This window comes from Anopheles coluzzii, chromosome 3, assembly GCF_943734685.1.
Source record: "Anopheles coluzzii chromosome 3, AcolN3, whole genome shotgun sequence".
Lineage (NCBI taxonomy): Eukaryota > Metazoa > Arthropoda > Insecta > Diptera > Culicidae > Anopheles > Anopheles coluzzii.
Window position 1 is genome coordinate 91725952 of NC_064671.1, and position 22319 is coordinate 91748270.

The 22319-nt window shown below is 47.7% G+C and overlaps 3 protein-coding genes across 7 annotated transcripts in view; all 3 read right to left on the reverse strand.

The window, feature by feature from the left end:
- LOC120959237 (calbindin-32) overlaps nucleotides 1-1192 on the reverse strand; it is a 53665-nt gene extending 52473 nt beyond the window's left edge. For 2 of the 3 annotated variants that reach the window (XM_049610714.1, XM_040382497.2), the window contains exon 1: nucleotides 797-1192. The gene's annotated coding sequence lies outside the window, so the exon portion shown is untranslated. The remainder of the gene's footprint in view (nucleotides 1-796) is intronic. The other variant, XM_040382499.2, reaches the window with a different exon arrangement.
- On the reverse strand, nucleotides 797-4373 carry LOC120959238 (transmembrane protein 234 homolog). 2 transcript variants are annotated; one of them, XM_049610718.1, is made up of 3 exons: nucleotides 3986-4373; nucleotides 3759-3918; nucleotides 797-1980 (listed from the first exon to the last, which is right to left on the reverse strand). In XM_049610718.1, the coding sequence occupies exons 1-3, from the start codon at nucleotides 4178-4180 to the stop codon at nucleotides 1952-1954; spliced, it is 384 nt and encodes a 127-aa protein (XP_049466675.1). In that variant the 5' UTR covers nucleotides 4181-4373; the 3' UTR covers nucleotides 797-1951. The 2 variants fall into 2 exon arrangements, with proteins under 2 accessions (XP_049466675.1, XP_040238434.2); XM_040382500.2 differs by lacking the exon at nucleotides 797-1980 and adding an exon at nucleotides 3554-3665.
- Nucleotides 4374-4567: 194 nt separating this feature from the next.
- LOC120956702 (uncharacterized) overlaps nucleotides 4568-22319 on the reverse strand; it is a 33189-nt gene continuing 15437 nt past the window's right edge. Inside the window, exons 1-8 of one of the 2 annotated variants that reach the window (XM_040378392.2) lie at nucleotides 14723-15371; nucleotides 7198-9187; nucleotides 6885-7128; nucleotides 6386-6822; nucleotides 6179-6314; nucleotides 5809-6113; nucleotides 5646-5737; nucleotides 4568-5566 (exon numbers count right to left, since the gene is read on the reverse strand). In XM_040378392.2, coding sequence (XP_040234326.2) covers nucleotides 5025-5566; nucleotides 5646-5737; nucleotides 5809-6113; nucleotides 6179-6314; nucleotides 6386-6822; nucleotides 6885-7128; nucleotides 7198-9187; nucleotides 14723-14795 — 3819 coding nt within the window. In that variant the 5' untranslated portion in view covers nucleotides 14796-15371 and the 3' untranslated portion in view covers nucleotides 4568-5024. Of the gene's footprint in view, nucleotides 5567-5645; nucleotides 5738-5808; nucleotides 6114-6178; nucleotides 6315-6385; nucleotides 6823-6884; nucleotides 7129-7197; nucleotides 9188-14722; nucleotides 15372-22319 lie in introns of those variants that run through there. The other variant, XM_049610707.1, reaches the window with a different exon arrangement.

The window sequence follows — 22319 nt, forward strand, 5'->3', positions numbered from 1 at the left end:
TTTTTTGAGTTGAGAAATTAGATTTTTCTGGTATGGGGAATGATTTTCAATGTAAAATTAAACGCACCAATCGATACCGGACTCTCGCTTGACTCCTACAATAACCGTGACCCACTGACTTAGCCTTCCCGAGCCGTAAAGCGACAGCAATTTAATGAGTACGAAACGAATTTCTCACTAAAATCCTTTCCTCCCACGCCCGACGGCGTAGTAGCTTCATCGATTAAACATAATCAAACCCACGAAAAACAAATCAGCGAGAGCCTCTGGCGAGGGACCTACTGAGAAACAGGACTTGGAGCAGATCTTTCCAGGTAGGCAGGATACACCAACCAAAACAACAAATGCCAGCAATTAAAGGCTGCAAAGCAACCGGGAACCGAAAATATAACGAACGCAGTACAATGCGCGGGGTCGCGGAACCCTGAATTCGCCATTGCGCGCTTCTTACTTGGCGGTAGTGGGAACGGCACTATAAGCGAAACGCGACACACAGCCAAAACAACCGCTTTCTCTCTTTTTGCGCTACAGCGTACGCTATACATACACGCAAAACAACCTGTAGACGGGTCGATCCGATCCGGGTTGCCGCCGCCGGTCGGGATGGTTGTGTGATAATAATAACGATTACGATTATAATGTGGATGCGAACGAGCAGTGCCCCACAGCGGGAAGGGGAGTTCGTGTCCTTTTGCGTGGGTGTGTTTGTGTGGGTGTGGGATACAGGAACGGGGCCAGGGGTCGACCCTTTTGCGACATAATGATTGACACTTTTGGGAAAGGATAGCACACTTACTCTTGGTCCGGCTGGACGGGCGTTTCTGCTGATGCTGGCACAAACTGGAGCGAGAGTGTGGGGTGAAACAATTCTACTGCTTATCACCGCACCGTCGGCGCACCATGGCACACACCAAACGTTCGTGACACAGAATCACACACCAACAGCACACACGCACACACAACACAGTAACACACAGGCTCTTTCTATTTCGCTGTGCTTACAGTCAATTGATAAACACAGCTCACGGTACTACACAAACGAGCGAACGTGGCGCAGGCGAAAACTTACCCCAATCCAAGTCACCACACAGCCAGAAGCAAATCACGTCCCACGGTGTGGGTGACGAGCGACCAAGAAGCGTGAGCCCCCTTCTGAGCCGTCCGTATCGTTCGGTGTCGCAACTCGCAGTGAAATGTATCCGCATCGAGCGAACCGTATTAATAACATGCCGTCTCTCCCCCGTTGCGTGGTCCGGCCCTCTTCCCCGGTTGCGTACCACGGGCGACGAGTTTTTCCGACCAAACGCCGTTCGGGATTTGCCACCCGAAAGCTTCCGAAAGCTTCCGAAGGTGGTTGAGTGTCCTCTCCTTCATTCCAGTGCGTCTCGCCCATCGAGCGAGTGTTTGTTGTCGGTATTTTCTGCAGTTCCCGCACATCATCTGTTCCACCGTTTGGGGTTCGCTGCTGTGCTTCCCTTTCACTCACCGCCATTGGGTTCTGTTTTCACGGTCGTCGGCAAACAAGACAGTCGGCACCAATACACTGGCAAGCGGAACCTTCCCGGAGCTATCCGGTACACGCAAACAGACGAAACTTCCAACGCCTTGTTCGAAACGGGCCCATCTCTTCGGGCGTTTTCGCAGCGATTGCTGCGATTCATTCATAAGAAGAGTGCTTGCGTGGTGGCCACACAAACACACACACAGAAGACGGAGCAGCAGTGCCAACGTGATGGCTTGAACGGGCGACGCGAATGACTGCGTTTTGTTTTTGCAGCAGCAGCAGCAGCAGCAGCACCACCCGCACCAATCGGAATCGAGTCGGAAAATGCGGTGGAATTGGCCACCAACGGTACCAACATAAACAACACAGCACGTACGTATATCCTTTCTTCGGAGAAATGCTTTGCTTCCGACGTTGTGTGTGAGTGGTTTTAGCCGCACCGTCGAACTATTTTCCGCATTGAAGCAGGAAAGCGCCTGAAAACGGAAAAAAAAACAAAAACCTTTAAAATGTTGCAGAGAAGGATATCAAGATGCTGTAATGAGGTGGTATTAAGGAAGAGGCTTAGCTCTTCCGGTAAGATCAATTAATTTCGAACCAAAGTTAACCCGCGCTACATTAACAGAGCTTCAGTACACGCGTACTTGTCTCTCTAATACGCCTTCTAGCATATCAAATGCATACGATTGCTACGATTGAACCGCCCATGAATAATGCATACATTGCAAGCACGAGGGGAAACGACCAACTTTTACCACCGACACACAATCGCATTCCTACCGCGTGCCTACGATTATGATAAATAGCTTCACTAGTAAACGACTCCATCCTTATCAAGCTCGTTACCCATCTTCTAAAAGCCGCCGCCTCTGCTGCCGCTGCTGGTGGTGGCGGTGATGGTGGTAAGCCTAGCAAAGTTTTGAATTATATCTCCAAGCATCCGGCACACGACCAAACTCGCACGCCCTTCACTCTCGCAGTCCCGCAATTGTGCATTTCTTATTCATGACCACTTTCACGACGTTCGGGTGTGTGCACAAGCGAGAAAGGGAAGGGTGCTTTGCCAAACGAAGGAGAAAAGATAAAAAAAACGAATTTGTCCGCTGCCAAAAACGGCGCTGGCGACTGGCAATGAATAGTTTTTTCTAGGCCCTTCTCCTCACTCGTCTCTGATTTCTATAGTAATGTGTTCTGGTGGAAGTGCGCTGGAAAAAGCAAAGAACGAAGCGTTCTAAATCGGCTAAAAACTTTTGCCCCTTTGATCGATGCAGTTCGAGAGGAGTTGGCATGCACACGACCAAGCAAAGTTCGGTATCGGTTCCGCCCCCGCACAAATCGGATTGGCATCGGTTGTGGTTAGTTGAGGTTCAGGTTCCTAGTTTTGCTTTCCGGAAAGCAATTAAAACAAAAACATAGCGGGACGGGAAGAGCTAAACCCTCGGACACCCTCGGTTTGCATAGAATTATTGCATCACCGATCGAGCAGATCGTGGGGAATAGTGAGGCAACGAACTGGGTCGTCGGCTGCATAATTGGGTCAGGGTAAAGTTTAATTTATTCTCCTCCCAGTACCATCATTGCAATAGTAGTACAAATAATAACTGCATTAGGCGCATGATGTGTTCCTGTTGTCTGTTGGACACATTCAAGGCTAGCAAGAACGAGGGATAGTGGGATGGTACTGATAGAATGATTTGCATACGCTTCTCTATATTGCCTGACCCTTTTCATTCTTGAATTTAAATATTGTGTCGCATTTCACAATATGCAAATATTTTTCGGATACTATTACTAGTACAATTGTTTATCTACAGGAACGTGATTCAAGTGGATTGCACTAGAGTCCTGTAAATAGATTCTGTGTTGTAAATAGTACATAGTAAATAGTTACAAGAACTTTAGGGTGGTAAAAAATGTAATTATCTTTAGAATATTATCTAGATAATGAAGAAATGATTAAAGTGCCATGGGAAACTTAAAGAGATGTTCATATGCAAAGCACATCGTAATCTATCTTTTATCGTGATATTTGCAATAAATGGAATATGATTGTTAGCTTTAAATTATATTTCAACAATACTTAAACAAGCGTATCACAACATTTTATCAAGTCCACAGATTACGGTCCCTAGTATGACTAGAGTCATTCCACAGTAAATTTCTAAAAGAAGACAATGCATAATACGTTATCAGTAGCTTAGCTCGAAGTACATTATTTATAAAATATCTCTAAAAACATATGCTTGCTACTTACTCCAGCCCGATTGTCGTTCGCCCAGCAGTCGAGCGGTGATGGCAGTGAAAACGAACGTTAACGAGTTCGCCATTGGAACGGTGAGCGACAGTTCCGTCCGTTGCAGGGTTAATACGTACACGATACTCCCCAACTGATTGATCACCAATGGAAGCAGATACTGTAAAATGCAATTTAAAATACAATATTCAATTCAGGAAATGAAACGAATCAATGATACGACTTACCTGCCAACGAGTGATAAGAAATCGTACTTCCAACCAAAGTTGGCCCAGTTTGCTGTCTGCCTTTAGCTCGTTATACCCGATGCTACCCCGTTTGATGAAAGGGTTGGTAGCGCCCCACATTATTGCCACCAGCAAAATGCTTAACACGGCGTAGATATCCACCGAAGCCGGTACCGTGTTCTCGGGAGAATCCATACTGATGCGGGTGTAGTCGAATAGTTTTGTGGTTATTGATCCCGGTTGGGTTGTGCTTCTTCAAACTCTACTCTCAGGACACGATGGAAACAGGTATGAATCCATTTAAGAAGAATACAGTTAAGATTTATGTATAAAAGTAAGGAAAATTAGCTGAAACCAAGTTTGAACGACACTCACCGCCAAAAAAAACAACAAATGATTGGTTTGTTTACATTTGAAACGTCATATCTGCCTTCTTCGAAAGCTTCGAACATACATTCGAACAATAAAATTTGAAATGACCGTTACAATATATGGAGCATACAAAACATCAAGAAAATAGGGGACTACTAAAAAGAATACTAAAATGTTTTCTTTCATTACAAAGCATTGTAAAACAAACTCCATCACATTTTGCTACTTCAATATTTATTTTATTATTAGCTTATTAGGGTCCTGAACGACACGCATATTACACACACACACAATACAAGAACAATCATTTTACGGGGTTCGTCGTTTTCGTCGTCAGTCAGTAAGTGTGCGCGATACAAACACTTGGTTAAACTTGGTTTCAGTTTTGTTAAAAAAAGAGGAGGGAGGAGTGACAAAATTATTAAAATAAAATGTAAAGTCTGATTGGAATTGCAGTTTTTTTTTTTTGTTTTGCACCCTTCCCCCAAAAAGTTGGCATCGTGGAAAATCACGCCCGTAGCATGGCAGTTTGAATCATTTGCAAATCGAAATACAGCGTGCTGTTGAACGTGAATGCTTACAAGCTACATTTAATTAATTAGTGTTAACCGCGTCGTTTGCTTTTCCGCTGCAGTAGCTACTGCACGTGTTAACGGTAATGTTTTTTTCATCGGCGATATTTAAGCGTAGAGCCACTGCCCGCCGTACGGGAAGGATACTGTGCGATCGAGTCCTTCACACGGCGCGAGCTAGGCAGCGTGGTCGAAGCGTACGGTGTGGCTAATCCGCCCGTTTCGCGTGATCCGCTTGCGCGTCGTTGCTGCTGCTGCTGGTCAGCGCTGTGGCGTCGCGATTGCTCAAACGAAGAGCTTTTGTCCGAGTCAGGGTCATCACGGGCCGATGGAGTGCTACGGTGCTTGGGCTGCCGACTGAGCGTGGACTGGCTGCCGATCGTCGACTGGCGGCTGGTGGCACCGGACCGCGGCAAGGTTGAGATCGGTTTCGTCTGGTGCTGATCTTTGTGGTAATCGATTTCGTATCCCTCGCGAATGTTCTTCGGCTTCCAGGGTGCCAGGACCGATATCGAACGAGACACGGTGCGTGTCATCGGCTGGACCTTCTTGGAGGAGGCGACCGAGTGGTTCAGAGACTCGCGCGAGTAGGCCCGCCGACGTGCATTCGCAATCTGTGGATGCGGTATATCACCAACTGGAAGAGCAAGAAAGTGTTCTCCAATGAGTCAAATAGGTCCTCTGGGAATTACTCAACTGCTCAATGCTGTGCTTACCGGTTGTTGCATGCAGAAACACGACACTGCGCTGGCTTTGCTGACTAGATTCACCTTCCGTCCCGGAACTGTCCAGAATGCGATCAATGTCCCTGGAAGATGACCCAAGAACCGATGTAAGTAAAGCTCTCTTTTTATCTCTCAACACACTAACAAAGCTTACCTGTTTAAGCTATCCCGACGCTCAAAGGTCCGGGCCGGTTTCTGTGGCCCGGACGGTGGTTTTTTGTGCTCGCTGCGACTACGACTTCCCGGCCGCTGATGGACCGGTGTTTGCGATCGTTCTCCATCTACCAGATCGATATTGTTTTCCCTCGATCGATGGTGATGGTGGTACGCCTTTCTGGTCACACGTTCCGGCGTATAGTCCCGAGGTGTGCCGGTTCGCTCCGGCCGATAGTCCGACGGTGATGGCGATCTTGCCCGGTAGAATGTACTGGAATGTTCCTCCGAGCGATAGTCTTTGCCCTGGGAAGAAGACGAATCGGTTAGAACGAGCAATTATAATAGTGCCATACACGTAATTGACTTACCCGCAGGCTCAGCTCATCCTCCTCGTCCAGGTTGTGTAACGAGGACGATCGATTGCGAGCTGTGTCGCGCACCTTCGGGGCTGTGTCCAGATCGTACGCACTGCGATATTTCTTTTCCGTTTTCGAGAGATTACTCCTAATCCAAAAAAGGGAAGATTAGAACCGCAGAATATTCCAAAACAAAACCCCTTGTAACAACCCTCTTACCGTGCCGATCTGTACGAGGTGGCGTTCTGATCGCCATACTCCGTATCGGTATCGCCGAAGAAGCGCAAACTCTTGGCCTGCTTCGGTGGCGGTGGAGGCGATTTCGCATCCACGGTGAGGTTCGGTTTCGAGCTGGACTTTTTCCTTGACAACCGATCGAACGATTTGAACCATTCCGAGCGCGAAGACGACTGCTTCTGACCCTCTGCTGGCGTAGTGCTGGACAGTTTGGAGCTCTTGAAGGAAAGCGATCGCTTCGCCGACGAAGGGCTCGATTTCGGTGTGGAGAGTCGACGGCGCGTGGCAATGTCTGGGACACGCGATCCATCTGCACTGTCCGAGCGAAGACTGCCGACGCGGGAGTGATCTCGCTTCTCCGATGTATCCGTACCCATGCGGACCAACTTCTTGCGGGTGGAGCTGACGAACTGCTTCACCTGAAATAAGGGAAACACTCTTTGAAACTCCGCAAAATAGAGGACTCCGCACACGAACATACCTTGGCGAGTCCTCCAGCCTTCTTGTCAGCCTTCAGCGAAGACTTGAGCGTGCTGTCTCGGGTGTAGCTGCGACTAGCCGATATCTCATCCAAACGTGGATCGTACCGCGATCCATCATCGATGCTCCGTTCCCGGTAGACGTGCGCTTTCCTCGGCTTCCTCATGCAGCTGTTCGTGTGCGTTCGCTCCATGCGCAGGAAGTCCTCACAAGCGCGTACGTTCTCCGTCAGCGTAAACTTTGTCCTGGTAGGAGAACATTTAACATTCAATCGAACTTCGGACATGAGCTCCAGTGAACATTCCGCTACTTACCCCGAGATAAACTCATGATTGAACGAATCCTTGCGGAAATCGTTCTCAATGCCCGAATCTCCCTTGTCGACCGTGTGACGCGTGGTGTAGCTGCTTGTTCCACCCTGTTGCTCCGGGACGTAACAATTGTATCGTTGAACCTCCGTACGTCCTGCCGATCCTTCACGATCGTACACCGTCCTGGAGCTTGTTACGGCTTCCACACTCTCGCCCGGATACTTGTATCGCTCCACGTACTCCTCCGACACGGGTTTACCATCCCGATTGACGACCGTTTTTGTCACGAACGTCTCCACATATCCACGGGAATTTCTTCGCGGCACTGCACCACGCTCCTGCGATGCTTCTCGGTATGTTGGAGTCGGGGAGAGCGTACTCCTGCGCACCGGTGACTCATGACGATCCAGTACCCGATCCACCGAGCGACGTTCGGTGGTCGTACGGTACTTGGTCGTACTGCTACTGTTACTCGTTCGATGTCCTCCAGATGTTAGCTGAATCGGAACCGGTACCGTCCTCTCCGGTGACATCCGATCGAGCAGATCACGCGATCCAATGCGCGATCGTATACGGGACTCCAGAATCTCCCGTCGTTGACTGAGCTCATGGAACTCGGGCAGATGTTCCTTCCCGTCTGCCTGGCCACGGTAGTGGACGCTGTAGCTGCTGGAGAAGTTCTTCTCCGTTGGTGTCAACCGCACGATACTCGGTGCGATCGGTGGATCCTCGTCCGAGTTGGTAAGGAAAGACTTGGGCGATGTACGCGTCGTGCTGCTCGATGTGTGCACGTAAGCGGACGACTTATAACGCTCCTGAGCCTGCTTCTGCCGGGCGTAGTCGATCCCGAGCCCTTCATCCTCGTCGCTGTTTGTGTGCAGCTTACGCCTTATTCCATTGATCGTGAGCGGCGAATGATCGGCCTCATCCAGCCGATACTTCGGCAGCGGAGGACTCGGACGTTGCGTCGTGTCCAGGAATCCTCCCGACGGTCTCAACTTACTCTCACCCGCTGTCCACATGGTGGCTGGGTCTTCCTCTTCGGTCGAGGGATAGTGCTGCTGCTTGACGGTGTGTTTCGATTTGTTCGTCTCGTTGGCGACAACCTGCGCGTATACGATCGGCTGCTCGCCCGATCCGCGGGTGTACGAAAACCCACCGCCCACGATCTGCGATGGCGGAGGGGAGGTGTGCCGCTCGCTCGACAACCGCTTGACGATGTTCTCCACCGTGACGCCCTTGGTAAGGTGAGGCTTCTCCGGCGGCAGCTGCGAGCTGTGCAGTGCGTCCTGGGATTTGGCAGTGCTGTTGGACGAGCGCAGCAGCGTGATCGTTTCCATAACGCCCGGTTTCGGCGGTGCTGCGAGCCTGGTCGATGGTTTCGGCTCCTCGGACACGGCCCGACCGCGCCGTGCTAGCTGTGCCGTCAGCGGATCGACCTGTTGCGTGTACTCGAGCGGTGATGCCTCGATGATCGGCGTCAGTGGGTCATGCTTTCGCGTGACCGTGCCCGTGGATCGTAGCTCGCCGAGTTCCTGCGTCGCCCGGCGCGGTACCACTTTGCGCTGCTTCACTGGTGTGGCGCCGTTCCGGCCAACATCACTTTTGCTCCGGCCAAGGGTGCCGCTTCTGCCGCTCGAGGGTGCTTGGGGCCGCGGTGCGCTTTGCTCATCCGCCGCCGGCTTACGGCTGAACAGGCTCAACAGGCTCTTGGAGTGCTTTTTCGAGGCGGCGTCACTCACCGACCGGGTGACCTTCTTCGTGCGTGACTTGGAGCGCGAGGGCAGCGAATTGAACCGTGCCGCATCGAGTGGTTCGCCAGGCTGGCTGTACTGCTTGGCCGCGGCTTGGCTGGAGCGATCGATTTTATCGGCCTGCGCAAGTACGAACTCCGCTTCACGGCGTAACGCTTCCTGGGACAGGTTCTCGGGGTGCTCCTTGCGAACGGTACCGTTCGGTAGGGTGGTGCGTGGGGGACCTTCGTGTCGAGGGCCTGCAATGAGCGGGGGAACAAGAGAAAGGGAGCGGTTCGCTATAGCTGTGGCAGTGTTAGAGTTAGAGGAGCCTTGGAGAAGGTAGAGTATTATGGGAAAATGGGGGAAATAGAACATAGAGAAAGGCAGATACACACGGAAACCAAACAAAACTACGATAAGCGGTCAAAGCAACAACACTAGAAGCGACGACAACACAACCAAGGAGAACACTCCAATGTTTGGGGAAAGTCTGAGTACACCAACAAAGTTAAAACTACTAGTTTACCTTACCAATCTTTGAGTGTCGATCACCACCACAATGTATGTAGACCTCTAAGTACATTATTTGTCAAATATTCAGCTATATTAACCAGCTAAATAGTTATGATATGAGGACCAAACACCATTCACAAAACTACAAAGTAGACTGTTAATAATAATCATTCAATTTTATTCTAATTATAGCCTCATTTCTTTGCAGAACAAGATATAAGAGTAATAAAAATCACATCTTGAGATTGTAGCACCATCCGTTACACATTTTAATATCACATTCATCAGCAATAATAATCATTTTGATCGCAATCAACCAGTCACGGATGAATATGATAAATAAAAAAAAAAGATCTGCCACATCATCATTGGCGCTTTTTGTGTGCGATCGGGTACGATCATCCACGATCAGCTGCAGTGATCTATCTACCCCGTTGCAGCGGCACCCGCGTTGGCTCGATTGGCTACATAAATTGGAATATAATATCGTTAATCAGCATTAATGTCTTTGTACGATCGAGGCAAAAAATGTGTTACTGCTACTATGTGCCTCAAACAATAACAAAAAAGCCCGCTAACCCGCCCATTCCCTGCAATAACGCGGAAACGGTTTATGATGGATCTCTCGTTCTGCTAATTACGATCGTACGAATTTGTGAGCTCGCACCGCTTTTTGAATGACACCCGACCTGTCTGTAGCCACTTCCTGGAGCGCCCTTACTGCTCACCAGACGACCTTGCCGAGTTGGGCCCCTTGCTGTGGCTGCGAGGTGCCTTTCACTGGTAAATCCGGGCGCATTGCACTTGCACCGCGCAGGAATGCGATCGTGCAGGCAAACGAAAAAATAAATCAACTGCACGGTGCAAAGGCGATTTTTCTTAACCGAGAGGGTTCACCAACAGAAGGGAAAAACTTGGAATGAACGAAATGCGCGCTACGGTGGACACTCACGCGCAAGTGCCGCGCGCCCGCGGAATAAATTACACTCAGCTCGACAACCCATCAAGAGGGTTTCGGGAGAGCTCGCTGCCGTGCTGCCGTGTGTCTTGATGCTTGAAGTACCAAGTGTTCTAGCATAGAGCATTGCTATTACGCAAATGCTTCCCCCTCCTTTGCCACCCTCGATCGTGCTCGAGCTCGAGGGTGTCTTTCGCGTGCGAAGCCATCGATTCACTTTCCGTGGCTCGGTGATCGTTAGTAAACCGGAGGCTCTATCGCGTTCGCGTTCAAACTCGATCGAACTGCTCGAGCTGCTAACGCATGTCGCCTGCACACTGTGCCGCACAATAGTGAACCACGCACACCACGCTGATTTACGACCGATGGGACGGCAAAATTTGTAAACATCGTGTAGTTGACCATGGATAAATAAACGAATCACAAAAACATACACACGTTGAAGGGGAAAGGGCACACACCATGCTCAACAACAACAAGAAAAAAACTTCAAAAAGAAAGGCAAACAATCGCTCGCAACCAACTTCATCTTCTCGTGTGAGTGAGTGTGTGACCTGCTTCGCGAAGCGTTAGGTAAGGAACCCCCGAGGAACCCTTTTTGCTTGACCCTACCGTTTTCGCGCTTACACACGGGCAAATGAGTAAAGTGATTGCTGCAAAGTTTTTATTACGAGCATTTAACCGACCCGCGAGGCCGCGGACGAATCATTTGAACGGTGCTACCGTTTAAATGGTGCGATTAGGTATAGCACCGATTCGTTTGCAGATGTGTGGTGCTTTTGCGTGCGATGCTGGCCTTGTACTAGTTTCCATTTTAAGCAAATTCATTATCGCGTTTGCTAATAGTCTTTACATAAAAGCTAAAACATGTTAAAGAAACAAAAAACGACATAAAACCTTTTTAAAGTGGTATTTGAGTACAAAATAGAAACAAAAAAAACAAGTAAAATAAAATAAAAATGGCAAAATAAAACATATAATAATAATAAACATATATAATAAAACATTATAAACAAGCAAACTACATGATAATTACAAATATCAGTGTGTCCTAACAAAACACACTTCAAAACAATTTGAAAAAATAATATAATAAACATGAAGTAACTAGCTCAACAAGACAAAAACACATGATAATGTATATAAAAAACACAAACTATTCAAAAATAAGTAAATAATAAAAAAGAATAAAAAAGCTTCTTACAGTGTAACAAAAGCAACAAATATTTAAATAAATGCTACAAAACCAGTGTGATACATTGAAAAAGAAGAATGCTCTTTTCTTCTCCATTTGCGATTTTCCTCGTCCACTGTCCAGTACGTCCGGATAGGCTGCATCTGATTGTGGCAGATAAACGCATCCGACAGTGAATGGGAAGAAGCTAAAATAAAACGAAACGACCTTACGGCCTAGCTGCCTAGCCAACGTTATCCCCCGTATTCCATTTGAGTAAGGTCCCGGCCCCGGGAGAAGATGTTCCCCTGCCGCGGCACGCTTTAAATCTAGCGCGATACGCAACAGCGGCACCGCGGCCGGGCTGCTGCGGTAGCGTGTAATTTGCAGCTGACAGGAATAAATGGAATCGGTGCGGCACTGATTGCAACTTTGTTGCAAAACGCACAATCGATCCTTCTTGGGAGCCGCCTGCAGGAGCAAGCCATTCTACCACCTCGCCTGTGACAAACGCGACGCGCTCATGGGGAGGGAATCGCAAAAAGGGAATCCTCGATAATGCACTACGCCCTGGCGCAAGTGGGCGCAAGTCGGAACCCATTGGGCCCCCAACAAAACGTCAGCTAGCGAACGCAAATTGCTTATTACAATATTTCCAGATGAGTAAGTACCGTGAGGTTCGTCGCCTGTGCGCCTTGCGGTTGTTTGGAATGCTTTTGGCGGGAAGCCGTTGCGCCGGCGTTGATCTGTCGTTTTCAGTCGTTCGGGTCAGGCAAACTTCCTGCGATAGCGTACAAACACGCCAGCCTGTACAGCCAGCCAACGCAATTGGTCGCAAACGGTTCCAAACAAACAGCTGCGTTGTTGCGTGGTGGACCTGAACGATGAGTGTCGTTGGATAGACGTCAACGGGACGCGTAGTAGGGCTTTCCTCGAAGACAACTTGTCCCACCAGCGTGCTGTTTTGGTGACGTGAATGAAGCTGTTTGTTTTAACCCGCCACGAACCTGCCGTCCCGAAACACCGCCAAAAGGTCGAATGTGAGTGACAACGAACAGTGAGTGTTTGGAACTCTTTCCTAACGGACGGAGATAATTTAACTATCCCAGCAGGCGTGCCAACAACACTGTGCAAAAAGACCTCTGCACCCGCTTGGAAAGCGGGACCGATCGACCCGACTGAGTAGGCGCTTCAATCCGCTTTTGGAAAAGCGTACGCCCTCGTGTCGCTTCCGAGCTTTTGCCCTCATTTTGGAATAATTTATGCATATACAGCCGCACACCTGTACACCTTTACGCCTTTATTTGATGAAAGCAATTAAACCACATCTCGAATATTTGCACATTCTGTTCTTTTCTTCTGCGTAATGCCTTTGTGTGATGCGAGTTTCTTTGTCACATACAGTGTACCCTGTCACGGACCCTTGAGTAACTGGGCCAATGCAGACGCCTACACTAAGGCGGGTCGTTTGAGGTTGGATGTTAATTAAAGTTGAACAGTCTGAGCTACCATTAACGTCCATTTAATTATAAATACTCATTTCAACATGAAATTGACGTTACAGACTTCTTACGATGGATCTCTTTCGTGTCTTGTCGGAACTCGAACCTATTTTTAAGTCAATGAGTTTAACCACTTCTAAGCTTTGCTCTCTATTCTCTCTGCTTGACCCATAAGATAAGCTTCAAGCTTGAATTAGAACATCGCTCTAGACAATGCCAAGCAGCTTACCACTTCAGAACCCAACCAGAAACGCCCACATTTTTCTCACTTCTTCAAACACTGCCAAGTTCTTCACTTCACTTGCTGCTTGCTGCGCAAAGGAAACCCAACCGATCGTAGGTGTTGTTGAAACGTGCCAATTTCTAGGTGAATCCCACGAAAGTTTATCGCCCATTTGTCGCCACAGCAGCGCCGTCCGTCCGTCGACATCGGCCCGACAGCGTATCTAACAAGGAAGCAAGAGACTCATCCACCTTTCATCGTGGGCATTTGCGACGACAGGTCGCTCTACTTTGTACCATTTGCCAGACGCTCCACTAGTCAGACGCTTGCAAAACGCCCAAGCTTTACCGGGTGTGGCTGCCGCTCGGTTTGGTGTAAGTTTATTAAGTGTGTTATCGTGTTTGGTTACGGGACGACGGGAGACACAAACGGCCGCCGGAGTTAGAGTTGCAGCAAATCGGGTGCAGCAAAAGAAGCGCGCGCGCGCAAGAGTGCCTGTGCAAATTAGTACCGTGTGCAGTGGTATGACGATTCAAGCAGAGTTCGAGAATCGGTGTAGCGGATGTCATTTGCTTTCAGGTTAATAAACAGGGTGATGGGAGGGTGTTTTATGCTTTTCAAACCCCGCAAACGCGCAAACACAGCACGACACGACAAGCGCAAGTTTTAGTGCAAAAAAAACAATGAATAGTGTGTGAAAGAATGGGTGAGAAAGGGAGGAAAGGGTGTTGGGTTGGTAGAGCGAAAACAAACCACTGGGATTGTCACAGGGAGCACATTACAAACACCCTCTGGGTGTATGAGAAGGAGACACACTGGTGTAAAAACAAGGAGGAAAGACTGTTTTCCACACTAACCGATACGTTTAACGTGCACATCCCTATTGAACGAGACACGTGGTCCGGGCGAAGCGCCGGCTACGACGGTTGACGACTCGACTTCCGTCATCTTGCCTATGGTCTGTGGTTCTGCCTGCCTGTCTGTCTGCCGGTCTGCCCCACGGAGACAAGACTACCGCACCGGACTGGGTGTGCTGCAACCGACGATCATGGTGGCTAGCGTTTGCTTCTAGCGCGACTAAATAGTCGAACTATCGGATGTGGGGAGAGCTACTGGTAGGCTCTTACACTGCTTACCGATCGAAATTAGGCAACAAATGTGGAAGGGTGGCTATTTTTAAAAAACGAGATGGAAAGAACAACAAATGGACTGATGAAAGAAACAAAAGGAGATGATGGTGATGATCATGTGTTGATGATGTTGAATCAGAGGAGCAGAAGAAGGAGCTGATCAGAGAGAGAGAGAGGGAAACCCTTTCATGCATATGCACCTGTGCTAAGTGAACGCTTTATGAAGAGTTCCGTTGGTGTGATGGAGCGTGTTATAAATGCCAATGAATCGATTTTTGTTGTAATTACTTACACTTTAGGTTGCTATTAAGGTGAAGGAGACACGATGACGGCTCGTGCTTAGTGAGCGCATGCACTAAGTACATCAAATCATGATCGAATTGTGTGAGGTTATGATTAGGCTAAGGATGCGCATATTCAAATGGACGATCAATTATACTGTGTAAAATGCTTAGTAAAGAGACAGGAGCATTTCTAGCCCCTTCGAACTGCTAAAGATCCATTAAATGAACAATGTTAGTATCCTCGACTACTCTAATGAAGCATGCCTAATACAAGTGAACATATTCTTGCTGGAAATTGCAGTCTTGGAAGTTGCAATTTGTATTGATTGATCCGTTAATTTAAGTAGATTTTATAAAACATTTTATCCAATAATCTGAAAATTGCTTCAAAATACCATACAAAAACTACAAAGAGGACAAGTTATATGCGCACTAATTACACTACAATTCTACGCAGGCATCAGCTATACATCAAATCCTACAACGAATCTTGTCTCTTCATCAACTACAATGTACAATCTAGATCGCTCGGTCCCTAAAAACCCTATGGTTAATGATTAATGACCAATTTTATGAAGCTTCAGCGCAGCCTCTGTTGCTCATTGCGCTGCGCCTCGGTGACTAATTAACCGTACATGAGGCATTTTTTCCCGGATAGTTCTTCCCAGTACGGAACCACCACTTACCGCCTGATAATTCCTCTACCGATTGGGCTCAGATCCAACGAACGCAAATGTCCGCTATCGCGTGCACAGGTCAATGTCTGTAATCAAAAAGAATTAAAAATAATAAAGATAAAACTCATCCGTTACCGGGGGGGGGGTAGCTGATGTAGCTTATGCTGGTGGTTTTCTTCCGCAGATACGACGCATTTCCGGACCATTCATCAACCCCAGTGACCTTGATTCGTTGTTTGTACCCCGTGGTTTTTGTTGCAATCTTGCTGAACACATCTGCCCTACGCGTTTGCGAAGGTCACACGAATCGGTAACTGCACGTCGTGCTGGGAGGTGGAAGAATTATCTCCTGTCGAAAGTATCATTGCCCTCTGCAGGGAATCCTCTAGGAAGAGATGTACTACCACGGCTGGCATTGCTTCTTCATCAACAAGGCCCCATTCTGCCAGACAACAAGCAGCAGCAGCAAAACAAGATGTGTGTTGCGAGAAAAATCTACGCTCAGCCCGCTGAGGTACTTCCACCATCCCTCGAAAAGGAGGTTGCCTTCGGCGTGCCTTTTAAGGATTTGCTCAATGAGCTCACGGAGCCGCTTACGGAGCTCAGGGTCTTCGCCAGCATGGAGTCGTGCGGGTGCAAAAAAACAAGGGGGGAATTCAGTTTCTGCCCAGTGGCAATGATGGTATCGCAGCCGCTGTGTTTACTGTACGCCGGTGACTCCAGTAACCGTCCGGATGTTTGAGATTTAGTTTAGTGACAACATTGACGAGGTTGGAATATTTTTGCGCTTGCCAATTGCTCTGACAACTCTTGAGTCATTAGCGCACACCGCTTGGGATGGGTTGTCCGGTTGAGAAATGGCAAAATTTGATCAAATTGCGTGCTCCTTGACCTGAGAGGCGCTTTGCGAAGTAGCGCTTTCACTGCTTGGGATGGTATTTATACGTGTTTTGCACCAATTAGAGAGCGATCTGAGTTGTCAAATGACGATCATTATTGGTACTTTTGATCTTGCATCGCGACTTGCGATGAAGCCTTGAACCAATTAGGTACTTCCTTTTAAATTAGGACTAATTTTATTGAAAATCGACAATCACTTATAACTTTAACGCCACTTAAACTGTCGTGCATTTCAAACTTCTCAATTTTCCCTTACGAAATTCCATCACCTTCCAACTAGACGCACACACACGCACATTTTGGGAGGGCGGAAGTGATCATGAATTTATTGCCACGTTTTGCATGCGCGCACGCGCCACCCGGCCGCCGTCATTATGCAGTGCCATTTTAGCGACGTTTTGTTCCACCTACTCGCACGTACTGTCAGTCGGCGACTTACGTTGGTGGGTTAAATAAAGCGCTTTTGCGGTACAAAACTAGCCACATGGAGTAGTGCTAGGAAGTTAGTAAGGCGGCCTTCTTTTTTCGGTCTGGTCGATACCATCCCAGATGTGTCCGTTAGGTCCGTTTGGGCGCGTTACTGCTGGGAGCTTTGGTTGCAGCGGAGAACTAGGCCATTCGCTCGCAGCGGTAAGAAGAGAGCACACACACACACGCCCAATCTATTGACTAGTTCCAGAAAGGTCAGCGTAGAAGCCGGCTACGGAAGTATGAAGTCATCGCGTGTGCGTAAGAACGATCCGTCGTGCGCCCGGGGGACCAAAGAATGCAAACAAACGTATCCGCAAAGTGGGCAAGTGTGGGCTTACCGAACTGGATCGCGCTCGCACGCCATTTAGTGCGTAGGTCGTGGCACGGGGTACGTCCAGAGACAAATCGAAACCAAAACCTCAGCTCTCCGTGCCCTGGACCTCAGCTCCACGTACGGGGTGCGTCGGGGCGTCAATAAATAAATTATTCCATCCTCTCCCGGTTTCGTGGAATAGTGTACGCTGTGTGGCGTTGTTGTTGTTGCTGCCTCACCTTGAAGGTGACGATTAACATAGACCCGCGATGGTACGGTGGCCAACGCAAAATATGTAGACTATTTTTTGCAAAAAACAAGCAGGAACAAAATGAAAAACTGAAGGTATTTGCGGAAACCGGGATTTTTGCTGTCAAAGGCAAAGGGCTGTTGCGTAGAAGGGCCTCCGGAGAGAGATAGAGATCAACAAACGTATCTTTACGATCGTTACCATGGTGCTGACCTATTGGTGTGCTGAGTGGTACTCACTCCAGCTCACCTGAGAGGACCGCGTTGATTATATGCTACCGCAATGGAGGTCCGAAGGCGCCAACAGCTTGTACCAATGTCAATGACAAAAAGGTCTTTCAACTATCCGAACACCTCTTGGCTTGAACCGTAACCGTCCAAAATTTTGACCTCCAGACATTCAGACTTCCTACTCTGCGCGGGTCTCCCCCATATATGGAAGTCTCTCAAGTGCGACCAACGGGCGCGCATCGTGGGATGTCTCGCCCGCTCGCTCCAATGTCACGGACATGCGATGGTGATGAAGATGCGGCTTCTGCCTCTTCACACTTCTGCTATCCTCAGCCACGATTGTACGCACAAACCAACCAAGCAATTGCATCCTTAATAAGTCATTAAACGCAGATTTATCGGCAATTTCGACCACTCGATCGTTAACGACTCCCGTTGGAAGTTGACTCGCTCTACTGCCGCTACTACTACCTCTGGTAGGCTTCCGTACTTTTTATGTCACCCGTCCTCTCTCTTTCATGCGCTCTCTTTATGTAGATTGGTGAAGTTAGAGAGGTATCGCATGACATCGATCGCTTCGTCACGTCGTGGCCGTGTTTAGTCGTGATAGACCGACAACGACCTGCGAGAACAAAACGGAGCACAGCACTAGTTCCACAACAGTTCCGATTTGCCACGATCGAGATCAGCAAACGACCTTCGAAGGCTCTAGGTTCCTTCACACATACACACACACCGGTTCCTTCGCTTCGGAGAGTTTAATTATTCCGGTTTTACCAGCCTGCAACTGCATGATCCTCAAGCCAAGACAAAAAAGCCTTTCCCTTCTTGGTGCACAGGGACCCGGGCGGAGAGCGGTGAAAAAAACCTGCCCTGAAGCCCAAAAACCCCACACAAACGATCCAACAATCGGTGCGCTTCAACTTCAGCGCTGGTTATTGGCTGTGTAAATTTGCATTCCGTTTCGGTTGCGCTTGCGCTCGATGAACAACAGTTCGGTGCAAGCATTTTTGGGTTTGAAAGTTTCAAAAAATTCGCACAGAAAAAAAGCCAGGCCAAAAAGGAAAAGAAAAGTAAATCAATCCACAATCGGTGCTCACGGGGCTGAAGGTTTTCTTAAAGGCACGCAGCTCAGGATACATTCGTGCGAATGCTTTCCGATACGTGCGGGAGGGCGTGTAGCGACGAGTTCAAGAAGCAGCACCGCAAAGCGCTGCAAATAAGGCTCGCTCTGCGTTAGCAATAAAATGAAACAAATCGCAAAAATATGCTAATTGTGTGCTGATTAGGATCGATTTCGGAACGGGGCGTCGCCAATTAATGTTGGAGCCTTCGCGCGACCAGCCCGGCCCATGCGTCGAAACTGACGATATTAGGCGAAATCAAACAAAATTGATGTTCGTTTTGGAAGGACAGGGGTGAGCGGGTCGAGCAGGAATCGTGCAGTGCGGAAAGAATCGACAAACAAAAATTAAACATTGAGGCGGAATGCTGTACCCGATTAAAATCCTTTCCCTCCCTGCGCATCGAAACAGTCCGTAAACGACACCACGATCGGAAAGGGATGATCAAATAAACAAACAACAAACGTACCCGAGATTTGTGGCCGTAAAGATTGGGAGGTAGTCCGACGGGGAAGCTTTGCTTGTTATTAATTCAGAACATTTTTTGCAAAAGCCTTCACCAAACTCCAAACCGTTCCGAGGCTTGCCTCACATTAGCGTGAATGATAAAGCGAACTTCCTAATTTGTAGGCGCTTGGCGAAATGGCGACGAAAGCATTTCTTTCCGTGTTGGTTCTTGCCTTTAATTTATTTCACTTTTCAGCTCCAATGGCCCATGGATTGGTAGGAGCTTCTGTCGCGACTTAACAACCGATTAACAAATGGCACTCATTGGCTGTTTATGGCTGTTGTGTCGGAGGGTGAATTTTTCATCAGCCAATTTACGACATTTCTCCAGTGCGATAACGGACTTGGGAGCACGGGGGCATATTTTAAGATTTGTCCAGCACGTGAGATGAAAAATTTCCAATCAAATCGTAAAAATTAATCAGATTTACGAGAGTGCTGGCGCCGATCTGATCTTCATTAAAGTAATGATACATTTTTAAAGGGTTTCGATAAGGTATATAATGGATTCGGGTTAATATAAATATATTGCTTTATTTCATGCAATTCTTGGAGACTTGGAAAGTAAATTCTTAATAAGTTATTGTTAATGGATCATGTCCTCAATAGAAAGAAAAGTTGAGTTATACTATATTCCGCTAAATTCTGTCACATAATGTCATACCTTGTCCTTTAGGATCAGCTGATCTACAAGAGATTCTACAACACTGCAGACATTCGCCAAGACGCAAATTCTTCGAAATTAAGCACACTCTAATATTTAATTACGCAAATCTGGTTCACATCACTATTCAAGCATCAACTGACCTACTTTGATTAACAAAGAGCGTAAAAGAGGCATGAATATTGAACGTGTTTTGAAAAGTAACGCATCCAAGAGATGGACGATAAAGCTCTCCAAAAAGCTTGGATAATGTCCCTAACTAATTTTGTTTGATATTCGATTCCTAGAGGGATTAAGACTTGGAATAACAAAAGAGTCTTAACAGGATCCATGCCTCAGATGTACAATGGTTTATAATTTGCATTGTTCCAAGAGTAGCTTCTTGTCACAAAAGTGACTCTACTTCTTGATGAATCAAGACTTGCATATCTGGATCTTGCTAAACTAGTTCCTTGGGCTTTTGGGATTAAACTTGCTTTCGAATACTTCAAGGTCCTATAGCTTCTTTCATTCTATAGTGATATTCAAAAGGTCTCTATCAATAAATTAAATGTCTAATGCCCTCCAATACCTTGATCTCCAGTAGTCAAGAAGCTGGAGCAAGATGTTTTGTAAACAACTCAACAACAATCCCTTCTTCCCCTTAATAGTCGGAATGCTTATACTAATATTCTTCATCATAATAAAAAAAAAACTCCAGTGTGTGCCTGCGTGTTTTGCCAAATGCCAACTCCATTCTAACCGATCATCAAATTCCAACATATTTTCGCCAGCCAGTGGCATAAGCGGATCAAACGATGCGAACGATAACATTTATTGACTGCCCAGGTGTTCACCGTTGGGAATTGGACGCTGTTTTCGCATACCGTCGCTCTCCCTCTCCTGTTCCATTGCGCGCTGATCCAGTTCGCCTTCCGCAAGCTGCCTGAGCCACCAACAAAACCTGAAATTTTCGCCCCGAACAGTAAATGTCGCCATCGGACGGCTCGACGGTAGGATATTGCTCACTCACCGGAGGGATTGAAGTGGCCGCTGCGGCAACCGGGCCGGCACAGTCGTTTCGGCGAATTGTCGATCGGCCCACGGTGCACACGCGCGTATACCCCGCGCGCTCTCTCTCAAGGACGCCTATTTTCGATAACAGACGGCCGATACGTTTATTTTGCAACTCCAAGCCCAACAAATGCTGGTCGTCAACCTGTTTTTCTACTCGGGATCGAAACAAAAAGTGGGGTTTTTTCGGGGGGTTTTTTGGGAGCTTTTTTCCCCTCCCTTCGTTTGCTGACGGCGTTACTACGGGGGGTGGACACCGGTAAAACGTTTATTTGCTTAAAGCCCTTGGGGCAGTGCCAATCTTTTTGAAAAAGGGGGCAGGTTAAAAGGTTGTGCACCGAACAACCCAGGCGATGTTCGATAATCGGGTGAACCGGTTTGATGCTCACACATTTGTCAATCTGTTCGCGCAAGATGAACCAGTTCGATGGCATTCGGCACCCCTAAAGGCCTACTGCTGCACCGATCACTATCGGTGAATGGTTCAAATGTTACACAAATAAGACGTGGCAAGAAAGTTTAGCACCTTTGCAGACAATCTTGTTTTTGAGATGGGTTTAAGCGATGAAAAGCAACATTTTTATCTCTCTTAAAAGCAGCTTAACGCACATAATTTATTTCCAAACTCCATGATAAACAAGCATCAATCATAAAATAGGGTGATTTATGATCTTCAAGCTTAAAAGCACATATTCTTTTACGCGATTAACACATCGCCCGAAAGGTTCTTTCCTACGCGAAACCCATACAGTGTGCCAGATAAACAAGTTTAATACTTTGATTGTCCACTCCCATGCAAGAAGAAAAACAACCATTTCTATTCATCCAGAGATAACTCCAGGAACGGGAGGATACAGCCTCTTTGCAGACTGTCGGCGGCGACTCAATTATGTTGCAAAAACCACGTTTGCACGAGTGACAAACCACCAGCTGCTCATGAATTATGCAAAGCCCGTCGATTTTAGCACCTTTTAAGCAACACCGCCCCGTTGTCCCTTATTATAAAGGAAAAAAAAGAAAACAGCTCATTTAAATCTGAAAGAAAACCCCCACCCGGAATGTGGAGTGGAGTTTCGGGACCGTTTAAATCGTGCCCCCAACCCGGACCATCCACGAACATTGTAGCCATATCGCGCACGGCGCGGGTAATGAAACCCATTCAGCTGCCAATATTCCCTGTATCATTGGGCTGACCCCATTGGCGGGCCATATTGGGGTGAAAAATTTAGCACCCTTCTGTCACGTGGCGCGGTGAGTTTGTCACGAGTGTTTTTTCTGGCAAAAGTGCGGAAGCTTGCAGCAAACCGCACAGATAACTTCTATAATGTGCACGTTCCGTTGCGAGTACTTCGGCCCATTCTGGCGATTAACATGTTGAGCTAAGAGTGTCAAGAAGCACGACACGGTTCAACTCAC

Bases quoted from the DNA above. Each gene is read 5' to 3' on its own strand.
- LOC120959238 (XM_040382500.2), bottom strand. From the start codon at position 4,180: ATGGATTCTCCCGAGAACACGGTACCGGCTTCGGTGGATATCTACGCC. The intron at 3,919-3,985 runs GTAAGTCGTATC...TGCATTTTACAG, and splicing joins TTCTTATCACTCGTTGGCAG to TATCTGCTTCCATTGGTGAT. The intron at 3,666-3,758 runs GTAAGTAGCAAG...GTCTTCTTTTAG, and splicing joins CGAACGACAATCGGGCTGGA to AAATTTACTGTGGAATGACT.